General features: G+C 46.4%; 1 protein-coding gene across 1 annotated transcript; it reads left to right on the top strand.

Annotated features, from left to right (window-relative positions):
* The first annotated feature begins 17893 nt into the window (after positions 1-17893).
* LOC127344437 (uncharacterized) lies at positions 17894-24948 on the top strand. Its single transcript, XM_051370711.2, has 4 exons — positions 17894-19127; positions 21322-21834; positions 21912-22493; positions 22622-24948. The coding sequence occupies exons 1-4, from the start codon at positions 17988-17990 to the stop codon at positions 24704-24706; spliced, it is 4320 nt and encodes a 1439-aa protein (XP_051226671.1). The 5' UTR covers positions 17894-17987; the 3' UTR covers positions 24707-24948.
* Positions 24949-25500: the final 552 nt, after the last annotated feature.

Here is a 25500-nt window from a genome sequence, read left to right as displayed (position 1 = left end):
TAACATTTGTTTTGTGATGCAGGGGAAGAAGCTCGGGAGGGAAGTTGGTGAGATGGAAGCGTGGACGCACATGAAGCTGGTGACGCCCGGTCCGAACGAGCCTCGGCCCGCGCCTGAGATGTACTACGGCAAGGCCAAAGAGAGCAAGGAAAAATACTGCGAGGAGTACGCCAAGCTCCATCCAGAGGTGGAGGAGCCGATGACCGAGCCGGTCGATGAGGTGGCGATGATGCTGGCAGGGTCCGGCCAGCCGCATGGACGTCCTGCCTGCCTTGCTGGGGGTTTCAAGCCTCAGAGGAACTTCACGCAGATCAAGGCTACCCTCCCCTCCGGCAGCTACGCTACCTCCTCGCGGACTACATGCCGTTCTCGGGTAGAGGTAGATGTAAGTCATCCACACTTTCATCCTCTGTTTTGACTCTTGTTCCTGAATGGCTATGTTGATGAGACGCATTATTTCTGAAATTGTAGACTCAGCTCGAGGAGGCCTATGCAGTAGCTTACGAGGAGTATCTCGAGAAGATTAAGGAGCATGACCTTATGAAAGATGCCTATGTCCAGTGGACGAGTAACCAGATGGCGGTAAGTTTCAATCTCTATGGTTGCAAAACATCATAAGTCCCCATGTTTGAACCTGAGCTATCTCTCCCGTTTCTTGCAGAGTTTCACTCGGTTCATGATGACTGGAGTGCGAGAGGAACCACTCCCAGAGCCACCTCATCCGGGGCCGACGCCAGTGTTCCCGTCCAAGGAGGAGTTCTATTGCATGTACAAGCGTCAGCGTTAGTTGACCCCGGTAAGTTGCTAACTTGGCTAAGTTGCTAACTTGGTGTGAGATGGCTAAGTTGCTAACTCCCTCCAACATGTAGGGATTGGGAGAATCCGGGAACGACGCTCCTGATGGTACGCCGATGCACCCCGGTCGTTGTTCTCCTGGTGCTTGTGCCGAACCTCGGCATGGTTCTGCTTCCCCGAGCACCGTCGAAGTACAGCGGCCTCGCTTCACCCACTCGGAGCTAGATCGTCTCTCGGATGGTGCACCACCATAGTTTCTACATTGTACTAGCTACATGACACATGCTATATGTGTAGAATGATCTATGTAGGATGACTATATGTACCGTATTGCTTGTGTGCTATATTTGTACTAAATTTGGGATTTGGTGCCATATTTGTGCTATATCTGTGATGTGAGCTATATGTGTGCAATTCATATATGATACTGCTATTTTATATGCAATTGCTGTGCAAATGAAGCAAAATCAGGAAAATAAAAAAAAACTGGGCAGCAGCTGTGCCGACGGTGTCACCATCGGCACAGGCCCATAGCTGTGCCACCCTCGGCACAGCTGCTGCCGCTTCGCGCGTTTTTTCCAGCTCGAATCGTCGCTGTTTCCCGCCGGTTCTGGGAAAAAAAAGTGAATCTGTGCCGACGGTGTAACCGTCAGCACAGCTGGCGACGTTGACGGCAGCCGGCGTGATGGCACGGTGGCGTGCCGACGATGGAGCGGCCGACGGCCACCGTCCAGCCGTCGGCGTACTCCTGTGCCAACGGTGGCCTGCTACGCCGACGGTGCCTGCGTGGACCCCGACGCCAGATGTGCCGACGACGAGACGCCGACGGTCACCGTCGGCAGAGCCTATGCCGACGGTGATGTGCACTGTGCCGACGGTGCGGGGCCGTCGGCCCAGAAGGTTGTTCCCGTAGTGGACAGTTTCTCTGAATTCAGTAAGTGGTTTCTCTGCTTAAAACGTTTCCAAATTACTTGGATTCCATTATACCAAGTCCTAACTTTTCAGCATTATATGCTTCAGTTCAGTTCAGTCTGTTCATCATTGTATATTTCTGAAGCTGCTAGGGCTCCTCAAATTCAGCTTTTTGGTTACTGACGAGGCTGCATGAAATTTTTTTAGGTTGTTGATTTATCAAATACTTTGAGTATGCTTTAGGTCACTTAGTTCTCACTGTAACTTTGGAGACTGATTTTTCCTTGATTGGACAGGTTCAGTAAATGGTCTTTCACTGATGTTACCATCTTGTTGCCATGGTTTTTGAAGGCGTTAAGGCGTCTTAGAGCGGTTAGGGGGCGTTCTGACGCCTAGGCGGCGCCTAGGCGGGCGCTTTGGACACCTAGGCGCCTAAAACGATCGATTTTCCAAGGCAGAGGGCGGGCGCCTTGACGCCTAAGCGTCACCTAGGCGACGCCTTAGGGACGCCTTCAAAACCATGCTTGTTACTTCCTCCGTTCGGGATTATAAGTGACATAGGCATCCCCAATGGGCCTGCCAAAGATAGTACCCGAGGTTTGATGAAGGCCCACTACCCGAAGAATAAGAAGACTCGGAAGCCCACAGATATTATTAAGGAAAGTTAGAGTTGTAATAGGAAGGGTTGTTTTGTAATCTTACGGGATGAGTTAAGAACCTTCCCGGACTCTGTAACGTGTACAATATGAATCCCTCGGCTCCGCCTCATATATAAGGGGGGGTCGAGGGACGAAAGGATCATCGAATCATTATTGAGAAAACCCTAGTTTGTATTTCATCGAGTACTTTTCGGCTGAAACCTTCGAGATCTACTTGCCCTCTACATCTAACAAAACCCTAGTCTACTACTCGTAGGCATTGACAAGTTAATACCTTGTCAATTGGCGCCGTCTGTGGGATTTAGAGGCGACAAGGAGCTGATCTCGATGGCACGCTCAGAATCATCGACTTCATCGGCGGCAAGCAACATCATGGATAGAGGTAAACAGATCGAAACTGGTCTCGTTGATTTTGTACCTCACCCGCCCTCCCGTTTGGATGCATATACATATCCGGAGGAGCCCATGGATCATATGCTTTGCACCCATTAATGAAGAAATACATAGAGCATGCTAAAATCTGATTTGCATGTTTGGTTTCTCTAAGGTCTAGATAATTTCTAGTATTGAGTTTGAACAACAAGGAAGACGGTGTAGAGTCTTATAATATTTTCAATATGTCTTTTATGTGAGTTTTGCTGCACCGGTTCATCCTTGTGTTTGTTTCAAATAACCTTGCTAGCCTAAACCTTGTATCGAGAGGGAATACTTCTCATGCATCCAAAATACTTGAGCCAACCACTATGCCATTTGTGTCCACCATATCTACCTGCTACATGGTATTTCTCCGCCATTCCAAAGTAAATTGCTTGAGTGCTACCTTTAAATTTCCATCATTCACCTTTGCAATATATAGCTCATGGGACAAAATAGCCTTAAAAAACTATTGTGGTATTGAATATGTACTTATGCACTTTATCTCTTATTAAGTTGCTTGTTGTGCGATAACCATGTTCCTGGGGACGCCATCAACTATTCTTTGTTGAATATCATGTGAGTTGCTATGCATGTTCGTCTTGTCTGAAGTAAGAGAGATCTACCACCTTATGGTTGGAGCATGCATATTGTTAGAGAAGAACATTGGGCCGCTAACTAAAGCCATGATCCATGGTGGAAGTTTCAGTTTTGGACATATATCCTCAATCTCAAATGAGAAAATTATTAATTGTTGTTACATGCTTATGCATAAAAGAGGAGTCCATTATCTGTTGTCTATGTTGTCCCGGTATGGATGTCTAAGTTGAGAATAATCAATAGCGAGAAAAAGGGGGGGAGGTATCGTGGTATTATAAAAAAAAAGGGGGGGAGGATGCGACAAGCATACCCGACATATCTGCGCTGGCTTCATTCATTAACTCGAGCATGAAATTTTCTCGAGTAGTCGCCTTTTCAGCCTCAGAAGCAGCAATTTTCTTAGCAGCCACGGCCTCGCGAGCTTGCTGAAGCGCAATTTTTTCGGCTTCAGATGACTTACGAGACTGTTCCATCATCACAAGTGTTTGCTTCTTTGCATACTGAAGTTGCTGCCGAAGTTCTTCCAATTCTTGCGGCAAGGAATCTTCGACAGGCTCAGGATTAGCAAGATTTTTTCTTGAGCAAGAAGGATGAGGCAAAACACCGGAAGGAATAGGAGTTGGAGTATAGTTATCAAATATCAACTGAAATTAAAAGGAGTCGAGATCAATCATCAAACAAGACAGAATTTCATTGATTTTTCGGAATAATTACAAAACAGTACAGAGGAGCTAGTGGGATAAGTGTCGCCAATAACTACTTTGGCGACACCATCAAAAAGAAGAAAGAAAAATAAAAAAAGGGGGGAGAGGAAAGACAGAGCGTCTACTTGACCTCCGGCTTAGATGAGCTTGGAGCTGGAGTAGGTTTGAAGCCAAGAAAGGCAAGGATCTTCTTCGAGTTGGGCTTGGCAGCCTTAATCAAAGAAACCCATGTTTTTGTCTCCATCTTCGGCACATCTCCAACCTTGGCCCAATCGACGTTTTGCTGGCTGCTCGCAACCAAAGCAATAGTGCCTTCGACGCCAACCTTCAACCCTTCTTGGCGAAGATTGTGCCCAAGATCCTCTGCAGCATTGAAGCACTTGGCCAACTCGCCGAATGTCTTTGGCTCTTCTTTCTTCGGAAAGAAGAATGGAAATAGCTTCGCCAGGGCCGAGTCAGCATCTTCCATGCCTTGGCGTGCTTCATCCCCGTGAATCTCAAGAAGGGAGAGTGTGTCAAGAAGGGCGTCGTTCTCGGGAAGTTCAAGATCATAAGGTTGACGCGTCTTCCCTATGAGGCGAAAAATATAGATCGTCAAAAATAGAAAACATGACAGCAATCAAACAAAGAGAGGTCGAAGTACTTACTAACGAAACGGCGACACTGCGACGATAAGCGAGTAATAATTTCATTTTCGCGCGCAGTCTGTTGAGTGATATGGTCACTCAGAGAAGTCTCCGCGTCGTGAAGCCTTTTTCGAAGCTCTTCAATGACAGCGGCGCTGGATTCAGCTTTCCTGCGAGCCTTTTCGCTTTGCTCCAATTTTAGAGCAAGAGCATCAGCACGTTTGTTGGCTTCTGCAAGGTCAGCTGAAAAATAATCAACAGCAAACAAATTGTCGCGTTAATGATCATAGCACAGAAGGTGCAATCAAGAGGAAAAAGGCAGCATAGTACCTTTCAGCGAGTCCGAAAGATCACGGTACCCGACGAATTGGGTACCAAGCCGAAAGAACTCGTTCATTAAAGGCTGAGGAGAGAACCAGACAAAGAAAAATCAAATACAGCATAAAAAAGGAAGGATGGAAAGCTACAAGTCAAAATATAGACGTGGAGGAAAAAAGGGAAGAGACTTACGTCATTTAATGAAGAAGTCGTGAAACCACCACTTAGTTGGGTGGGTCCTTCGACTGGTTCAACCCTTGATCTTTTTGGTGAAGGGGCTCGGGGGCTTGCAGCTGGAGCAGTAAGTTCGACACCTCTTTGAGGTGTCGAAGTTTCATCTCCATCTGGTTGCGCTTCCGAAATGACCAAAGTGCGAGACGTGCTCGTTCGAGCAGTCACATCAATGGCGGGATTATCTCCCTCTTCATCACTGTAACAAGCAAGTTATAGCATAAAGAGACAATATAGTAAAAAACTCGAGAGTCAATAGTAAAAGGAAACTTACGAGCTGACAAGAGCAGCGTCATAAGGATGTAAAGTTGTCCCCTCTTCAGTAGGAGCAACTTCCTCGGCAGCTTTGGAGGTACCAGTGTCGACGGCTTCATACCTTTTCCTTTTGTTCCTTGGGGAAACAGCAGGAGGAAGGGATTGCGTCGACTCGCTGGCATCAGATTCAGCTTCTTTTTCAGAGGAAGCCGCAGATTTGTGAGAACCTGCGACTTCACTTTCAGGGAGAGAAGAACCCTGGTTGTCTTCAGCGACAACAGCTTGCTCTTCGACTTCTCCATCCTCAGGAAGAGGAGGAAGGGAAGCCAAAGTAGGATGGTTCTGCAGGAAAATAGCGACAAAAGAAAAATTATAGAGATATCAATCAAGTGTGACGCAGGAAAAGTTCGGGACAAGACAAAAATTCGAGAAGACAAAATACCTGAGGGAGAGGATTGGCGGCACTGTATGGTTCCACGCGGCAAGAGGAGGGAATAGGATCCTTCTTGCTGAGCGAGGAAATTCTTCGAATAAGCTTCTCCAAGTCCTTCACAGAAAGATCCTTGGAGAGCCTATTGGCGTCATTTGCACCAGCATACGTCCAAAGGGGATTTTTGCGAGCCTGTAGAGGCTGCACCCTAATCCTAAGGAAGTAGGCGGTGATTTGGACACCAGACAGCTCCTTGCCTCGAGTATTTTGAAGTTGATGAATACGGGACATAAGGGCTTCTGTCGCCGTTTTCTCTTCTTCGGAAGCTTCAGCATCCCAGGAGCGGCGGCGCAGAATTTTGGCACTTCCGTCAAAAGGGACTATGTTGTGCTCAACAGAATTGGCACTTTCTTCGTGTATGTAGAGCCACCTTTTGCGCCACCCTTGGACAGAATCAGGGAATTTGACGTCGAAGTAATCAACGTCAGTTCGGACACAGATAACAACGCCGCCTATGTTATAGGTGGCGTTGTGGGAGCCATTGCGGCGGAGGCAGAAAATGCGCTTCCACAGAGCCCAGTTAGGAGGGACTCCGAGGAAGCACTCGCAAAGAGTGATAAAAATGGCGACATGGAGGATGGAATTAGGGGTCAGCTGGTGCAGTTGAATCCCATAAACAAAAAGAAGGCCGCGGAGGAAATCGTGAATTGGGGCAGAAAGGCCGCGGATGAGGTGATCAACGAAACTAACCCAGTATTCCATTGGAGGGGTTGGATAGCTTTCTTCGCTGGGAAAGCGGATGGCGTCCTCCTTCTTCATCAGGCCTAGCCTCTTCAGCATGTTGACGTCTTGGTTGGAGATTTTAGATCTCTCCCACTCAAAACCTTCAGCGGCCATCTTGGACTCTGGAGTACTGTGGCGAGTGAGTCGCGCGCGTGGTGGCATCAACGACACTGGAGAAGCGAAGTTCGTGCGTGCGTAAGATCAAAGAGAATTGGGCGCAGTGGAAGTTTTTGCAAAGAGGAGCAGAGGTGCGGCGCAAGCGAAGGTGCGAACGGAGGTTGAAGAAAGGTTTATATAGGAATTGGGCGAAGCAGTGCACCGTTGGATGAGGAAATCGTGCGGTGAAAAAAGATCTTGCAGATGAAGGGTAAAAAAGTATTTCTACTGGGATGGAACGGAACAGGCGTAACAGTACGTGCGCCAGGAAAAGCGGAGGACGTGTGTCCCCCACTTGCACGACGTGTCAACGTGGTGGAGACAATGGACCCACAAGGCAGAAAAATTGTGACTATTAATAGCAAGGAAGTAACTTTGACCAAGGGAAAAATGTCGACAAGAAAAATAAAAGAAGATTGGCGACAGGAGAAGTTATTGAATACTTCGGGAGCCTTTGATCAAATACAAGTTTTTGCCCAAATGCTCGGGGGCTACTTTGAAAAAAGTAAATCTCGAGTATGACAATATAGAAATTGCGGGAGCCTATGATCAAACGCAAGCTTTTGTTCATAGCCTCGGGGGCTACTCCCATCGGGAGCACTGTTCGCGCACCCGAGAGATAAAAAGAAGAAAATGTCGAGAAAGAATGACAATATAGCGACATGGTGCACTACAATGTTGAGCCTACAACCAAGCACAAGTCCTTGGCTGTAGCCTCGGGGGCTACTCCCATCAGGAACGCTGTTCGCGTGCCCGATGAAAAATATCAAAGAGAAAAAAAGAAGTAGAGAAAGAGGAAAGTAAAAAAAAAAAAGGAGCATATTTCGAGTTATGAAGATAACTCTACATATACTCCCATCGGGAAAGCAATATAAGTCAAAAATTGACTCGATGAAATGTGCTATTCCAACAGCCGAATAAGCACTCGACAATATATTCTCAGAACGCCAAAAGTTGCGAATAAATTCTGAATGCCGCAAAACACTGCGAAGGTAAGACCCCAGATCCGTTCTGTGCGGCGTGGCACCGTCTATGACTACGGTTTGCTACTTTTATCCGTATCAATAGATACGAAGAAAAATCCTAACGGATGCGTTAGGTACCCGATAAATTTAACTGGGACTTGACAGAATGGTAAGACCTTAAGCGGCACCTGTCGAAGTTTACACCAGTATCCCGAGATCATGTCCAGGGACGTGATCTTGAAGTAGGTTTTTGCGGATTGCCACTAGAGCAGTTAACTAGTACCTGATCCGTCAGATAAACTAGCCCCAACTACCATTATCCCTGTACAATATAGAAATTCATGTGAAGAAATATAGACAAGTCAAAGTTGTCGAGTAAAAATAAACAGGGGAGATTTTCCCTGACTCTACGATTCAAGCAAAATCTCGGGGGCTACTGACATAGGCATCCCCAATGGGCCTGCCAAAGATAGTACCCGAGGTTTGATGAAGGCCCACTACCCGAAGAATAAGAAGACTCGGAAGCCCACAGATATTATTAAGGAAAGTTAGAGTTGTAATAGGAAGGGTTGTTTTGTAATCTTACGGGATGAGTTAAGAACCTTCCCGGACTCTGTAACGTGTACAATATGAATCCCTCGGCTCCGCCTCATATATAAGGGGGGGTCGAGGGACGAAAGGATCATCGAATCATTATTGAGAAAACCCTAGTTTGTATTTCATCGAGTACTTTTCGGCTGAAACCTTCGAGATCTACTTGCCCTCTACATCTAATAAAACCCTAGTCTACTACTCGTAGGCATTGACAAGTTAATACCTTGTCAATAAGGCCGGCGCATATATCTAGGTCATAAATTTAACCAACATAATATAAGGTATATATTTCAAAATAAATATTATTAGAAAGTTTAGATGTTCTATTTTCTAAAAATATATTTTTTGTTTTGTAAAATTCATGTCATGTTGATCAAATTGAGGACCTAAGATATACGCGCCAGTCTTATAATCCCGAGCGAAGGTAGTACCATCATCAGTGGAAAGTTAGCTATCTGATCCTAAAAACAAATGTCCATTTATCTGAATTCAGAAAAATGGTTTGGATAGGTTTCTCCACCCAAAAATCTTTTACATAATTGCTTTGATCCCACCCTAGTGATTCTTGAAGTGTAGAGATGTGTTCTGTGTAAGGTTAACTTGTCTGTTGTGTTAGGCTGTGGATGTAGTGTCTGGTGTTACTATCTTGTTATCATCATCCATGGGCAGATAGCTATGTGATCTTAAACATCTTTAAATTCACCCATGGTTTGGATAGATCTCTCTACTGAAAATGGTTTCAAAATTGCTTGGCTTTCAGCGTACTAATTATTGCCCCTGTTGTATCTAAATCACTACATGTGATGTTTATATCTTTCAGTTCAGTTCAATCTGTTCCATGCTGACGTGCATGTATATTCCCACAGCTACTCGGTCTCATCAACTTCAGGTTTATACTAGTTAGTGATATTGCCCGAGATTGTTTCTGGTTGCTGATTTATCGAACAGTTCAGTATGCATTAGGTCACTTAATTCATCACTGGTTTTTTTCTTTGCCTGTCATAGTGTCATGACTCTAAGCCCAGAACTGCAGTTATGTATGTGTTCTCCTTGGAATCGTTGAGACTAATCTTTCCTCGATTGAACATGTTTATTCAAGAGCATGACTTGCTTTCTTGGACGCGCTAACTATTTAGATACTTAAATGATAGGCATTTCTCTGCTCAGAACCGCTTGAAGTTATTTATAGATGCACAAATATTAGTTTTTCTCTGAGCGTGTGACACATTTACGAGTCTATCACATATATCATAGAAGCTAGAGTAAGGGTGTTCGCTTCTCCGCAGTTTTTGACTAAAAATGCAGAGCGCATCTACCTTTTTATTGATTATAGAGGGAAACAAACGTATATAAAGGAAGGGATTTCTATTTTCGTGCCCTCGGTTTCTTAGTTGTGCTCAGTTTTTCCCAGCCCCTTAGTTTTTCCTCACTTTTCCCCAAGTCCTTGTTTGAAACCCGCAGAAGCAGCTCAGACGACAGGATTCCCGTTAAGTTGACCGTTCCGTCTTTGTCTTCGGCGTGTGGGGCCGCGTCGTGTGGGCCCTCGTCGCGTGGAGCTGGTAGAAAGGGACCGCGTGGGACAGGACGAGATAGCGTTTGGTTGCACGAGAGCAGGAGCTCAGTTTTGTCTCTCTCGGCCCAAATTGGCATTTTCCCTTTTAAGAGCACCTTTTCCCCTCTTTCTCTCTCTGTCTTTTTCACCAAATTAGTATCAAATCTAGAGAAGCTTCTCTATTTCTGCCTTTTGACCCTCGTTTTTTGCCCAATATGGCAGCAAATCTAGAAGCTAGTATATGATAAATTCACAAGAAGATAATCGTAAAACGTATAATACATAAACTGCATACATCAGCCAAAAGCAGCCAATAACATTGTTAATGTTCACGACAAACTAAGATGAAAAAAAATACAAGACGCACGCAATGTATGGCCAGCTAGAAGATTCCTCATTGCTCATATATTTCTTTGTCGTCCCATCCGTGCATTATCCCAAGGAAATATTCATTGAACTCCTTCCGTCTGCAGTATGCGGCCAATACATCCTCCAGACGGTATGGCCTGTGTTCATTTCTCAGACCGTAGTTTCCCATTCTTTTCACATATCGTGGCCACTCATCCCAGGCCTTTGTATCATGAATGTACTCTCTGATATAACCCAAATCGGCGTAGTAGATGCAGCCAGGTAGAAGTGTCGGGTGCACTGTGGTGTCGATGGAGATACACCGGATATAATGCACGAAGAAGGCATGACTGCCAATGTTACTGACCGGATGGAGAGAGCGGCTCTGAGTGTCCACACGGTACACCAATGGTTGGTCCTCCAAAAGCATGTTGTCCAACAACACAAGCAGCAGATCACCATCCGACTTCACAAGATAGAACTTGTCATTTCCAAGTTGTGGAAATGAAATTAGTGTCTCCATCTTGACGGTGCTCGCACGCTGCAACCGTACATTGGTGCACACTATTCTTCCGACTCAAAATTATCCACAGCTATTGCATACAGTTCACCATTGAACGGGGTAATGCAACGCAAACTATGGTTCTCCATCGAAAAACTACCATCTCCCCAATCTTCATATATATCCTTAGTTGGAGTGCTCTCATCGACCCAACTAATTTCGTTCGGGTAATGTGAGCAAACTAAGACCATAGTCGGGGATTTGATCACAGCGACTGAATTCACAAAAATAGATGGCATCTGCGCCTCAAACATAGTGTTCGATGCCTTTGTGAGTGGGTTCAGAAGCCGTATCTTGTGCGGCGGGTTCTTCTGGGCAAGCACGATGACACCACGGCAAAAGCCGACGAAGTAGTATCTAAAATATATTGATGAAGATAACATTCAACACTAAGATTGAAAATAAGAATATATTAACCCTATAGATATGGAGGAATTTGGAGGAATTTGAACCTTGCACGAACTTCCGATAGATCTATGGTGACGTAGCGGGATGTGCCGAGTTGGAGGAAGGTGAACTCAGCGGCGCGTGGAAGGGCGTGGTCTACCATGATCCATTCGTGCAGGTGCATGTCGGGCTCAGGTAAACCTGAGCGCCAATTTCTACAGACTTGCCTCATAGCAGAGTAGGCGTCCACGTACTCCTCATTCGCCGCAAGCATTCGCCGATCTTGTGAAGTGGTCCGTCACCCACGAGAGAGGCCCAGCTCACGGAGGCGCCGCGCTTGGATGCGCCGCCCTCGGAGGCGACGGGCTCGGCGGCGACGGGCTCGGCGGCGACGGGCTTGGAGGCGACAGGCTCGGCGGCGACGGGCTCGGAGGCGACGGGCTCGGCGGCGACGGGCTCGGATGCGACGGGCTCAGATGCGACGGGCTCGGCGGCGACGGGCTCGGATGCGACGGGCTCGGAGGCGACGGGCTCGGGGGCGATGGCCGCCGGCGCATTCTTCTTCTCCATCGCCGGCAGGACTCGTACGGCGGTTGGGGTTTTTCCTTCGATTTGGAGAAGTTGATGGGACGTGAGAGGCGTGGTTTCGTGCGTGAGCGAGAATGAGACGTACTGTGCGCAGAGGGAGGGAGAGAGGGGCTTACGCGTCCTAAATGCGACCCGCGTCCACTAGTGCACGTTTGCACCGCGACATGCGTCAACAATGGCACGTCTTCCACTTCTGCACCGCAACACGTCCTCGAGTCTAACCTTGGAAATTTAGATATACTCAGGTATACCCTCGAGTCATATACTAGCATTTTTTGTGTGCTCAGTTTTCCCCTTGGATGCTAATACTGGCTAGTGCAATATACTCAGTTTTACCCTCAAGTGGCTGGTCAACAGAGAGTCAACAAATGGGATTAACCAGTTAAATGAGTTATTTAATGTGCAAAAAATTACGAAAAAGAGTGGCACTTACTCATGGAGTCTTTACCACAAGTTGCCACTTCTCAAATCATAGATAAATCGTAGATAAATCAAGTTTTACCACAAATTGCCACTTCTCAAATCACCTAGTAGCTATGAAGGTGCATGGTTTTCCACAATAAGCCCTACCCAAAACAGTTTTCCCCAAAACATACTTTGTCTGAATGAGGCCATAATTTTCACACTCATGTATATTTGTATTGCAAATAGTTTGAGGTAGGCCAAGATGGGTTTCATTGTACAAAACACGCATTTTTCATTTTTTAAATCTCATATTTGAATTCCTTAGTCTGTTTACTACTCACTTGCCCTTGGTTTCTTGATACTACTCAGTTTTGCCCTCTCCCTTCACAAATTCTCACAGACGCCCAACATTGCCCTAATTGGTCTAGCCCATGTCACGCGGATCGTGCCCGCCGACCGTTGATCGTATGATTTAACGGGCAGGATAACCCCTATCTCTCTCTAGTCGGTGCCACCATCCTCTCTCTCTCTCTCTCTGTCGGCGGTTAGCTTCCACCCTCTATGTATGCTAAAGGGCGGTTACCCAGTACGCTAAAGTTTGGTTTTCTGCATTATTTTTCACGAGATAAATTATAAACTCTTTTAGGTATTATTTTTCACGCAAAAAATGATAAACCATCACCGATTTGTACTTTTCACGCAAAAAATGATACACCATCACCCATTTGTTGTAGCCATTACTTTTCACGCAAAAAATGATACACCATCACCAATTTATTGTAGCCATTACTTTCCACGCAAAAAATGATACACCATCACCCATTTCTTGTAGCCATTACGGCAAAATGATAAACTATCATGAATTACCATTTGAAGGGATCTCGGGATACTAAATTAGTGTCATAAATGCTACTACTTTTTCCTATATATGTGGTCAAAGTTTAAAGGGAAGTTTGACTAAACACAAAACCTAGATGACTACCCCCACAACGATCATGTCCTCCTTAGGCTGGCCATAGTGCTAGTATCTAAATAGATCTTGTACACACATTTTGTATTGAGATTCTACAAAACAATAAATTTAGAAGATTATGATATTACCCTATAATACCACCCACTATAGTGATAGTATCATAGGCAAATACCATATGCATGATACAACAATATGATACTATGCACTATGACTAGCCTTAATTTATTGTGTAAACCCCCCACAAGGCCACAACGGTCACCTCCTCCTTAATTTATTGTGTAAACCCCTACAACGGTCATCTCTCCCTTATAAACACCCACAACGGCCATCCCTTGTGTCAATAGGTTCTGCCTCTCTCTTCTTCGTTCACATACACTTGATCCATTGCCATGGCTTCCACGTGGATTATCATCATTGCCACCACCACCGTCAACACTGCCATTGATCATAGAGGAGTTCTTCATCGTCGTCTATGAAGATCCTTTGGTCAAGAAGGTACGTCCGCGTTCCCACATATATGATGCATGTGATTAATTATGGGGGCTACATGTATTTCGCCCTCCGTTTCGTTTCTAGACTATGTTACTATTGCATAATATCAGTGGCGGAGCTAATAACTAATAACCATGGTGCCAACACATATGGTGAAAATTTGCTATTTTGCAAATAAAACAAAAATTACCACCACACGAGGTTGCACTTGCATCTGATCTCGCCAAAGTGCATAATACCGTACACTATGATAGCCATAGACATCTTGCATGAAAATTCCACCTAAATTTTTCCATGAAAGAATTAGGCAATAAATGGACTCTATTAATATTACATGTACTACTACTCGGACGACGAAGATACTGACGATGAAAGCGACGACGACGTGAAGCCATGCATCCATCCCCTTTAGATAAGGGAATTATGACCAAGAATATATATGTAGCTTCATATGCATCGATTTAGAGATCTAGCTATATATTATGCATTTAAAAATATATCGCAATTTCCACCATGATTCGAGCACCACAGCCTCCAAACGATACCGATATCGGCATGGTCAGAACGGCTATGCTCGCCGCCACTGCTAGGTCACCGTCGGGAAGCACCATGTTTAGCATAAGATTCACTTTAGATTAAGCTGCGAAAATAGTCACCTGCCATTGGCTGAGGCGGCCCCACAGAGCGGCTCTATATGATATTCTCTAAATAAATAGACGACCCCAGCGTTCATTGGCTGCGGAGGCCCCACATAGCGGGAATATATAATTTTCTCTAAATAAATAGAAGATCCCACTGGTCATTGGCTGCGGCAGCCCCACAAAGCGGTAATATATGCCTTTTCCTGAAAAATAGACGACCCCACTGGTCATTGGCTGCGGCAGCCACACAGAGCGGTTATATATGTATTTTCTTGAAAAATAGACGACCCCACTGGTCATTGGCTGCGGCAGCCCTATAGAGCGGCCCCATTTGTCATTGGCAGCACCGTGTATATAATCAGGAAATAAAACGGCCCACGCGTCAGCGACAAATGGATGGCTACCCGTCAGCACGAGACGGTCAGAGAGGAACTGCCCTCTGTGCAGCCCCACCTCGATCTGTGCAGCCCCACCCGTCAGAACGGTAACGGTAAGGCCTCTGACCTGACGGCAACCCTCCCGTCCGAGGGGTTTCAAACTAGAGGGAGGAGAAAACTGAGGAAAAGTTAAGAGGCTGGGGAAAACTAAGCACAACTAAGGAACCAGGGGCACGAAAATAGAAATCCCATAAAGGAAACACAAAAACACTGATCTAAGCTAGAAACTACTTCTCCGCAGTTTAATGCCCATGTGCTCTGAAGGCATTATTGAAGCGATCAAAATATCCATTGCATGGTTGTTGTCAGTTTTCCTAGTACTAAAGAAGAGAAGAAGTGGAGTAGGACTATTCACAAGCAAAGCATCCAACTCCGGTCGGAGCGAAAGATAGGAGATAGAGTTAAGCTGCAGCCATATCACATATGACACGCCGTGTATAGAGGGTTCTTATGATTAGGAAGCACCGAGATTTGAGATGATGACTGTGGACACAAAACTGAACCGTTGATTAGGAAGCATCGGGATTTAAGGCGATGAATATGAATGCAACACTGCATCATTGACACAGACAGTTGGCATAGCACCATGCCACTATTGGCATGGCTCACAAAATTTCTCTGCAGGACTACAACAAGTGAGCCTCGGGCGTAGAACTTCCATCGAACTCGAAGTAGATCCTGCAAGAATAAGAATCTTTTGAACAATTTAACAAACCCGCGACAAGCAAAACAGAACATATCTAAGAAACCTAAATAGAACCATACATACCTGCCGGTGTCGGCGTGTGGAGGAGGCCAGCAGGGGCAGCGGTGTGTCAGGGCGGTAGCAGCGTGGCCGAGCCGCAGCACGCAGCAGAGGGGCCGGCTGGCAGCAGCAGCGCGTCAGCTAGCTCGAGCCGCCACGGTGCAGCATGGTGGCGGCGTGCCGGGGCGACAAACCCTCCTTGCACAACAAGAACAAGTAGGGGCTTATTGGAACGCCCTGACAAATACCTCGGATAGGAATCCGGTTGGATAAGATCACCATTTACCCGTAACATACCTCACATTGGTCATGCATCACACCAGCCCCGTCTCCAGGATATGGGGGGCCCGGTGCAACCTATAAGACGAGGACCTAATTTTTTTAAAACTCAATAAATTAATTTAGTACTGCTAGATAAGATCTTGCAGTCAAACCTTGACGCGTGCCGATTGGCTAATCGCCGATTAATAGTACGCTGTTCAATAGATTTGATCCAAGGTAGAGCAAAACCCAACTTCACCAAACAACCATAAAGATAGTACCACTCCACCCTATTAGCTTTCATCATGTCGATCTTCAGGACGAAAAAGTGTTTCTTGGTATGTTGTCTCCTAATTGTATGAAGACACTCGTAAGCCACCAAAGCATTCTTCGTAGTCAACCGTCCAGGCATAAACGCGCTCTGATGCTCGGAGATGATAACTGGGAATATCACTTTGAGCCGATTGGCCAACACTTTGGAGGCAATTTCGTTTAAAACGTTGCAGAAGCTGATAGGACGGAAATTCTTCATATTCTCAGGATTATTGAGTTTCAGAATCAGCACAATAATCGAATCACATCCCCCCCCCCCCCCCCCCCCTAAAAAAACCTTGGACAGCCTTGCAAATTTCATCTTTGAAGAAATCCATGTGTGTTTGATAGAACAAGGACCCATCTGGCCCCGGTGCCTTTGAAGGCCCCATCTGGAATAAACAAAGATTGATTTCTTCATCAGTGTACGGTTTGCACAATTCTGCATTCATGTCGTCTGTTACTTTGCCACGAATTGCATCAACCACTTGATCAGTCCCATCACAAGGCTCAGAAGTAAACAGATTTTCATAGAAGTGATCCACTGTACCTTTGATATCAGACATGTTTGTTCACCTAGAACCATCGTCACGGACTAAGTATTTAATTTTAGTAGTCCTCTGCCTCGCCGATGCTCGTGCATGGAACAACGAGGTATTCCGATTACCCTCCTTTAACCAATCAACTCGTGAGCTCTGGTGAGCCATGATCTCCTCCCGTTCAAACATTTCGCGAAGTTTTTTCTCCACCTCTTTCACCTGGACAGTCGAGTCACCCAAAGGTGTCAAGTGTAAATATGTGAGCCGACGTTCTAGGCGGTGCAAAACAGACCCAAATGTGTCCGTACTCCATTGGGCTAGAGAGGTTGCAACGCCATTCAAGGTGGTTCAGGAGCATATTGTTTCCTCTCCAGGAGACTATTTCGCTGGCGGCACACGTGGCGTTTGATTAATTTTTGTTGGTTGCATATGATGATACTCCGGAATGTAAACGCAGAGGACGACGAACGGAAATATCTGGATGGACGGATGGACAAATAACAGCCATGCATATCAGCGCACGACACGTCGGCGTGCGAGCCAGGCCTAAGCAGTTATGCTCGCATTAAGGCCATCGGTGGCAGCAGCCTACTGCTCCACTGTATGCGCTCGCTTTGGCCCATGTGATGTGTTTTCTCTCAAGGGATGTGACTACGTGAGAAGTGAGATAGAGTGTGTCGTTGTGCTTCGGCAGGTGGTGGCGGCGGCGGCGTTGGGTGCAGCCCGGCCTGTGGCTGCTGCTCAAACTTCCGGTATCTTCTGGTCGGTTTCAACTTGTGGTGGCACCCCGGAGTTTGCTCCGCATCAAGAGGGAGCCCGGGACGACGACCCTGGGCTTGGCGCGATGGGAAGAGAAGTTTTTAGTTTTGGTGCTTCCAGGTATTTCTCTGATATTTCACTATCAGAATGAGACTTGCCACCTACTCAGACAAACGAGTACTAAGAGGACAAACGTATATTTATTGGCCGGCCGATCGACGGAGACCTTACAGGACCATCAAATATGATGTAGAGACAACCGTTCTGCTCCAGCTCACATGCATGGGAAGGGACCTCTCTAGGTACGCACCAAACCAAGCCTGAACAATTCAACATTTATGTTAAATAAATGGTAGTAATAATTTTTTCAAAATATTTGTTTAGATTTTACAAAGCTCGACTTTGACTAAACCAGAATGCGATATAATTGTGAATGGAGGGAGTAGAGAAGAGTTGATCTAGGGATATCTCATGTCGGAAAATGTATTTGGAGCATGACCTCTCCTCTGGCCGGAGGATTACCCCTATATAACTAGCTTCCTGCATGCTTCTCGACTTGGTAGCTGCTGGTACGCCACACCAGACACCACAAACAGTAACAATGGCGGAGTTCGCGCTTGGGCTGACCAAGACAGCGGTGGCTGGGACGGTGAGCAGGGTGAAGTCGGCGATCGAGGAGGAGGCGGATCTGCGTGTGCGCGTGCAGGACGACCTGGTGTTCATCTCGGGGGAGTTGGAGATGATGCAGGCCTTCCTTAGCGCCTCGGGTGCCGGGGAGCGCGCCTCCAAGAACCAGGTGGTGCGGACGTGGGTGAGGCAGCTCCGCGACCTGGCCTTCGACGTCGAGGACTGCGTCGAGTTCATGGTCCACCTGGACAACAAGACGTCGCGCTGGGACTGGGTCCAGCGCCTGACTTCCTCCTTCCTGGTATGCATGTCGATGCCGCCGCTGCCCCTGGACGCGGCGGTGGAGGAGATAAAAAGGCTCAAGGCGAGGGTGGAGGACGTAAGCCAGAGGAACATCCGCTACAAGCTCATCACGAGCAGCGGCGATGATCAGCAGATTCTTACGCAGACCGCAGTCGGCGGTGCATCAGCATCATCATCATCAGCGGCGGCAACATTCCAGGCTCTGAGGAATGTGTGGAAGGACACGGGGAAACTTCACGACGCCGTGAGTACCGGCGACCTCAAGAAGTTGATCGATTGCCAAGGCAGTGAGCTCCAAGTGATCTCGCTGTGGGGTAGTCCGCAAACCGATACTGTCGGGCAACTTGGGTGGAAGGCTATGGTGAAGCAGGCGTACGATGACGCAGGCACGTGCCGGGAATTCAAGAACCGCGCCTGGGTAAAGCCGACACATCCTTTCAACCCGGTAGAGTTCCTCAACACCTTGCTGTGTCACTTCACATCTCACCTCCACCGCCGCCGGCACGACGACATGTCGGAGCTCGTGCGGCAAGTCAGCCAGCACAAGTATCTCATCGTCCTCGAGCAAGAACTATCCAGCATCGCAGACTGGGATGCCATCAGACTGTGCCTTCCAGATGGCAACAACGGCAGCCGGATCGTCGTCTGCACTAGGCACTTGGGGATTGCACTTGCCTGCACCAGGGAGCCATTCCAGGTGTGGGAGCTAAGGCCCTTCTTTCGTGATCAATACCTTTATGCAATTTTCCCCAAGGTACGTGGCTCCCTACCTAGCTCTACTAAATTTTGATTGGTTGAGGTGAGACTAATTTACCCAACAATTGAGTTTGAGAGAAGACTTTCTGAGCAATGCTCAGTGCACACCTGGGCTCGATGCTAGCTCTTTTTCCCCCTCTTAAACAACTTCTATTTTTTTTTAATCTCTCACACCACATAATCCTTGAAATATTTTGCAGATCACTTAACATAATAACTAGAATGTGGAAAAAATAGTTCAAATTTTTATGTCATTAAGATTTTTATGTCATTATATATATTTCAAGAATTTGTGTTGAATTTTAAATAATTTTAAATTGCACAAATTCTGAATTACTTTTTCCACATTTGATTTGCACTTCAACTTTTTTCCCTCAAGTAATATAAGTGTTTTCCCAATAAACAATCAAACACCTTTTATATATATACATATATCTTGCTGTTGTCTTTTTATTAATTACTTTGCAAATTCTTTTTATATGCTACTTGATTTGATCATTAGTTTCCACAACTTTACGTTGTAATATGCCCATATTCATAGAACTAAAATATTAATTATTTAAATATATGTGTTATCTAATCTTATAAGAAACTCGTGAGATGCATAACTAGCTATATATTGGAATTGCTCTGTGGCTCATAGGTGCTACCCTAACCAGTGCCTCCATCTAACATTTGTCCTTAGGACCACTACATGTGCTGTATTCCGCCGATTATAACTAAAGTGTAGCAGGAGTATTTCGTTTGACAAGTGGCCCCCATCCAATAAAGTTGTCCCACACCACCATTAACGGCGGCAAACCCAGCAACGACACCCTGATTCATGTGCTTCTTGTCGCTGGTACACACCATGTGTCACTGAATCCGCGGGCTACACCGACCGTCGAAGCTCCAGGGTCCAGCCAATGCCACTGTAAAGGGGTCCACCCACCACGGCTGCCTCTGGAGTGCGCCCATTAGTGCCCTGGAGTCCTTCAGTCACCACCGCTATTTGTGGCCGCCTCTGGAAGGAGCTCTGAACCTAGTCCCTCCACCGCCTCCTAGGCCACCCCCCCCCCCCCCCCCTATCGCTGTCGGTTTAAGCTCCTGCCCCGTCAACACCCAATACTCGCCCCAATCCCGTGTCCTCACATCTAAGTGAGAGGAAGCTTGAATAATATTATGGTCCCCAACCACAGAACAATAGAAAGAAGTACTATGGTCCCAACCCACATTTGAAGAGTACTTCAATCAAAATTATAACGACAAATGATCTAGGGTAAACGTACTAAGGACCGGCTTGTGTAGCAGACTTGCACTAGTAGAAAAACTCTTATAGAGATCACATTACTAGCAACACACCTAACTAAATAGTTCCACCCCGCTAGTAATACCGGTGGCACACAAAAATCTGATAAGTCAACGATATTTACTTAGCAGCGACGTATCAAGAAAAAAGTGCATCACTAGTAAGTGGGACTGGGGGTAAAACATACCTAAGTTACTTGTTATTACCACTAGTAACAGAGGTATCAGTGGCGTATTTTTTTTCCACTACAACAGTAGTAACTTACGCCGAGATACACACGCTACTACTATCTACATACCCCCCCTCCCCCCCCCCCCCCCCCCCTCATACTGGTTTATTTGGAGTATTAAGTATTTTGCGGGAAAATTTCAAGTACTAATTTGATCACCAAAATAAAATTAAGGCGCCTGAGATTTATTAAATCTCAGTCACCTAATCAGTTATTGGATTAAGTGCATTAAAATTTGTGCAATACTTAGTTTTGTGTGGGGCGTCATTTCCTCCACAGGCACTTTGCGCTTATCTTTTTTGGCCGTAGGCTGTCACTGCTTCGTTTATTTGTCGTGCCTTTGTATCATGGCTTTTAGCATTTCTTTAATTTTCTTTCTGTGCTACGCTTCTTCTTTGCAATAAAAGAAATAGCGCTAATGGGTTGCAGTTGAGAAAAATGTTCGAGTCCATTGGGTTACATCTCGATTTGTCCTATTTTAAGGAGTTACACATTGGTCGCAACTGAGACTTTTTTAGTTGCATGTGGGTCGCAACTGAGATTTTCCCTGGGTCTGCGTGTGTTGTATCCTTGGAAACATTCATTTTTCGGTTTGTTACCCCACTTTGCTCCAATCAAGTACTACTACTCAAACCCTAAATTTGATGATCAACTCATTAATAAATTTATCTGCAGGGTCGTGGTCATCGCATCGGCATGGGTGAACTATATTGGCAACTTAGACGCCCTGGTGTTGTCTCCTTGTTGTGGAATCATCATGATGACCGCAACGAATTTATGCAACCGTTGCGCGGCGACGGATGGAGAAATTATTTGAGAGGGCCAGATCCAGATAGGGTGGAATTTGAACACTGCTGCTTGTACGACGTTCCTTATAGAACAACTAGTATTGACATGCTGGTCGAGTTGGCTGACAAATTACTTAGAAGTTGTTATCCAGAAGAAAAGCTCAAGACGATGAGCTCCCAGGATAGGATTGCAAGGAGTCGTAAGCTTCTAACTGAACACAACTGGCTCGTCTGTATCAGTATCATCAAGCGGGACTCCATGGACTGGGACTTGATAAAACGGGAGCTCTTACACGAGTCTACCAGAGGTTGTATACTTGTTGTAACAAAAGAACAAAGTGTGGCCAACTACTGTGTAGACCACGAATCTCGAGTTCTCAACATCAGAGATCTGCTAAGGGTATGCAAGTACTTACTTAATTGGGCAGCAAATTAATTGTGCACGTACTTACATGTGTATATACTATGTATCTGCAGGGTTCCCATCATCGTGGACATGGAGATCAAGGAGGCAAGATAGAGGAAGAGGATAAATCCGAACCTGGTAATTTTGTTGGGTCTTCCAGGTGTGCCTTTTCACTGGCGTTGGAAAATAACGGTGTGGTGTCTTTTTGGGGAATTGCTGGCGTTGGAAAGTCAGCTTCGGTCAGACAAAGATACTATGAAGAAAAGACACATTCTCGAAAAAAGTTCGGCTGGGTGGATGTGCCCCATCCGTTCGATATGGAGGATATGTGTCGGCGATTGCTTCTGGATTTTTATTCGGATGAAACCAAGGAAGCTGTAGCAATTGCTATGATGGAAGGCCAGGACCCTACGCAGTGGTGTTCTAAAATTCTGCACGAAAACAAATTTGTCCTTGTTCTTGATGGTCTGCAGTCCAAGCATGACTGGGACTTGATAAAAGCAGCCCTGTTATCCGAACCTATTACTCCTGGTGGTACTACTGTTGTAATCACACGTGAAGAAAGCATCGCCACACATTGTACAGTAGGCTCTCGTGACATTCACAACATCAAAGGCCTAGATGCTGAATTAGCCCTTGATCTCTTCACAGAGGTAATGTGTGTGCTATCTACTCTATCTTTCTATCCGTTAACTCTCACTACCCATACTGATGAAGCTTCAGTGTGGACTTTGCTATATATAGTTCAAATATCGGAATAATTTTGAATTAATTGTACCAGATAGCTTTGGACAGCAAGCAATTGTCTTCCCGCGCGGCAGATATTTTAAATCTTATCATATGCAAGTGTGGTGGGCTTCCGGAAATAATAACTGCTGTGGCGAGCGGTTGCAGAGACGTAAGACTTGTCGAGGGCTCACTGGGATTAGGGGCTTTGAATAACATAAATGATAACTTCATGTATATTTTGGAGGAGTTGCCAGATCTAAAGGGCCTGTTTTGTTGGATGCAATCCTACTTTGATTCTTGCTCGGATGAACTCAAGCCATGCATCTTTTATCTGTCCGTCTTCCCTTTGGACCAAAGCATTAGGCGGAGGCGTTTGGGAAGGCGCTGGATCGCAGAGGGTTACTCATCTGGTGGTGGTGGTGGTGCCGCGGAAAAGAAGGGAGAAGAGCACCTGTCCAAGCTCATGAAGTTGAGCATATTATACAAGGAGCAAGAGACAATAGGAAAATTGAAAAGCTGCAAGGTCAATGGTTTCTTCGGTTCATACATCAAGTCGCGGCCCATGGAAGATAACCTTGTGTTCGCACTAGAGGGTTGTTGCAGCCCTAGCTCGGGACTCACTGGACAACACCTCACCATAAGAAGCAGCTGGGACAGAGACGAGGCAGTATTCAACAGCATCGACTTGTCACGGCTGCGGTCACTGACAGTGTTTGGGGCGTGGAAGCCATTCCTCACCTCCGAAAAGATGAGGCTACTTCGGGTGCTTGATCTGGAGGGCACTAATACTTCAGATGATACAACCTATGTAACAGATGACCACCTGGAGGAGATGGGCAAGATGTTGCATCGCCTCAAGTTCCTATCGCTGCGAGGATGCCAGCAAATCACCCGTCTCCCAGATTCACTAGGTGACATGAGGCAGTTGCAGACCCTAGATGTGAGATACACATCCATAGTCGAGCTGCCATCTAGTATCATCACCAAGCTACACAAGCTGCAGTACATCCGTGCGGGCGCAAGAACGGACACAAGCCTCCTAGTGCAAACAGAAACAGAAACAGAAGCACCAACACCAACCCCACCACCATCAACACCACCGCCAACGCCACCACAACAAGAAATAGATAGCCATGGCGGCACAAGCCCTGTCCTAGGACCCACTGCAGCATTACCTGTGGCATTCATCACTGAAGCATGGAAGAGGAAGTCACGTGGTTTGGTGGAATCCACCAGCTGGTGGCAGTCCAAGAAGCAGCTGGATCTGCGCAGGCGCCGCCGTGTTGCAGAAAATGGCGGTGGTGTTGAAGTTTGTCTTGCTGCTGCAAAGGGGGTATGGAGGCTGACAGACATGCATACACTTGGTGTTGTGAATGTTGCAGGTGGGAAAGGCGCCTTCCTCTTTCTAGAGGAGGTGAAGAAGCTTACCCAGCTGCGCAAGCTCGGGCTTTCCGGCATAAACCGTGACAACTGGGACATGCTCTGCAATGCCATCTCAAGGAACCTCCCTCACCTGGAATCCTTGTCGCTGCAACTCATGCTGCTGGAGGAGGAAGGCGGCAGCTTTGACTTTGCCTGCTTCGACCACATCGCCGAGCCGCCCGAGACCCTAGAGAGCCTTAAGGTACTTTACACAACAATGACGACGGCCGGAGCTTCAGCTGCAGGTGTTGCACGCATAAACCTTTCCTGGTTGGCCAAGCTTCCGCATTTGTGTCCAACCTTTGGCCATGAGGTTAGAATATCAAGTCAAGAGGACATACGCCACATCACTACTCTTCAACGACTCGGAGTCCGCGTAGTTCATATCAAGCCCATCGAGGAGCATCTCAGTTTTGAGAATGACCAAGACGGACGTGAGATATATTTCAACTATGTCGACTCCCTCAAGATCGAATGCTCCGGTACCTTGTCACCATCAAAGGTAACATTTGGAGATTTTGTTAGGTTCAATGTCGATCAAGTCAGCATCCACTGCTGCTGCAGCTCGTCAGCGTCATCGTCGTGTAGTTTGAAGATCGCTAAGTTCGCTCCACTACTAGAAGGAAGACTTGGTTGTGGCACGCTGACAGTGACGGGTACCTATGCCGATGGCCTCGAGCGAGACTTGCTCAATAGCATTGGGTTGGAATGTTGAGAATTTTGAGTACTGTGTGATCTGTGTGTTGGGGGTTGTAGCATGTGTGTGTTTAGCTGCTCTGGGAGTGTATCCCCTTTTTTTTCCTTTCTCCACATTTCTATTTCCTGTAATAGCTAGCAGCCCCAGCACAAGGCTTCTGTATCAGTTTTCTTTGCTTGGAGTAAAAGCAGGGCCAAAAAGCCTTTTGCTTGTTCTATCTAGAATAAACCAAGGAGGGGGATCGGCCACAACATAGCAAAGTGTGGACATACGTAATTTTGCCGTCGTGTGACATTCAACCGCCGCTATGCTGCTGGCCTACCGCTGCCCAAGTTCCTTCGTGCTACAGCCGCATGAGACTTTCTTTTTCTTTCCTTTTGTTTTGGTGTCTTTTCTGTTTTCTGTTATCTTGTAAGTTCAGAGTTCTGCACTCTGCGTGTTTTTTCCTCCTATTATCAATGAAAGCAGTGCCTACTGCCTTTCGTAAAAAAATACAGCCGCATGAGAGATCACTAGAGGAGTGTGCAAGCTACGACGCAGGCATGGGCAGGGATGGGAGCACCAGGCAGGGGTGGCGCCGGACAGTGCGGCAGGGTCAGCTATGGTGAGAGATAGGGCAGCCCACGTGTGTGTGTGTGTGTGTGGGGGGGGGGGGGGGGGGGGAGGGGGGCCCGGGGAGTATTATTTGATAGTTTAAATTTACCACTGTGAATCATTTTACATTATTAGTGGAGATGGAGATAGGCCACGGGGAGTATTATTTGATTAGATAGTTTAAATCTACCACTGTGAATCATTTTACATTATTAGTG

The sequence above is a fragment of the Lolium perenne genome, chromosome 1 (genome assembly GCF_019359855.2).
Source record: "Lolium perenne isolate Kyuss_39 chromosome 1, Kyuss_2.0, whole genome shotgun sequence".
Lineage (NCBI taxonomy): Eukaryota > Viridiplantae > Streptophyta > Magnoliopsida > Poales > Poaceae > Lolium > Lolium perenne.
Note: the sequence above shows the minus strand (reverse complement) of the source record. Positions and strands in the feature narration are given on the sequence as shown.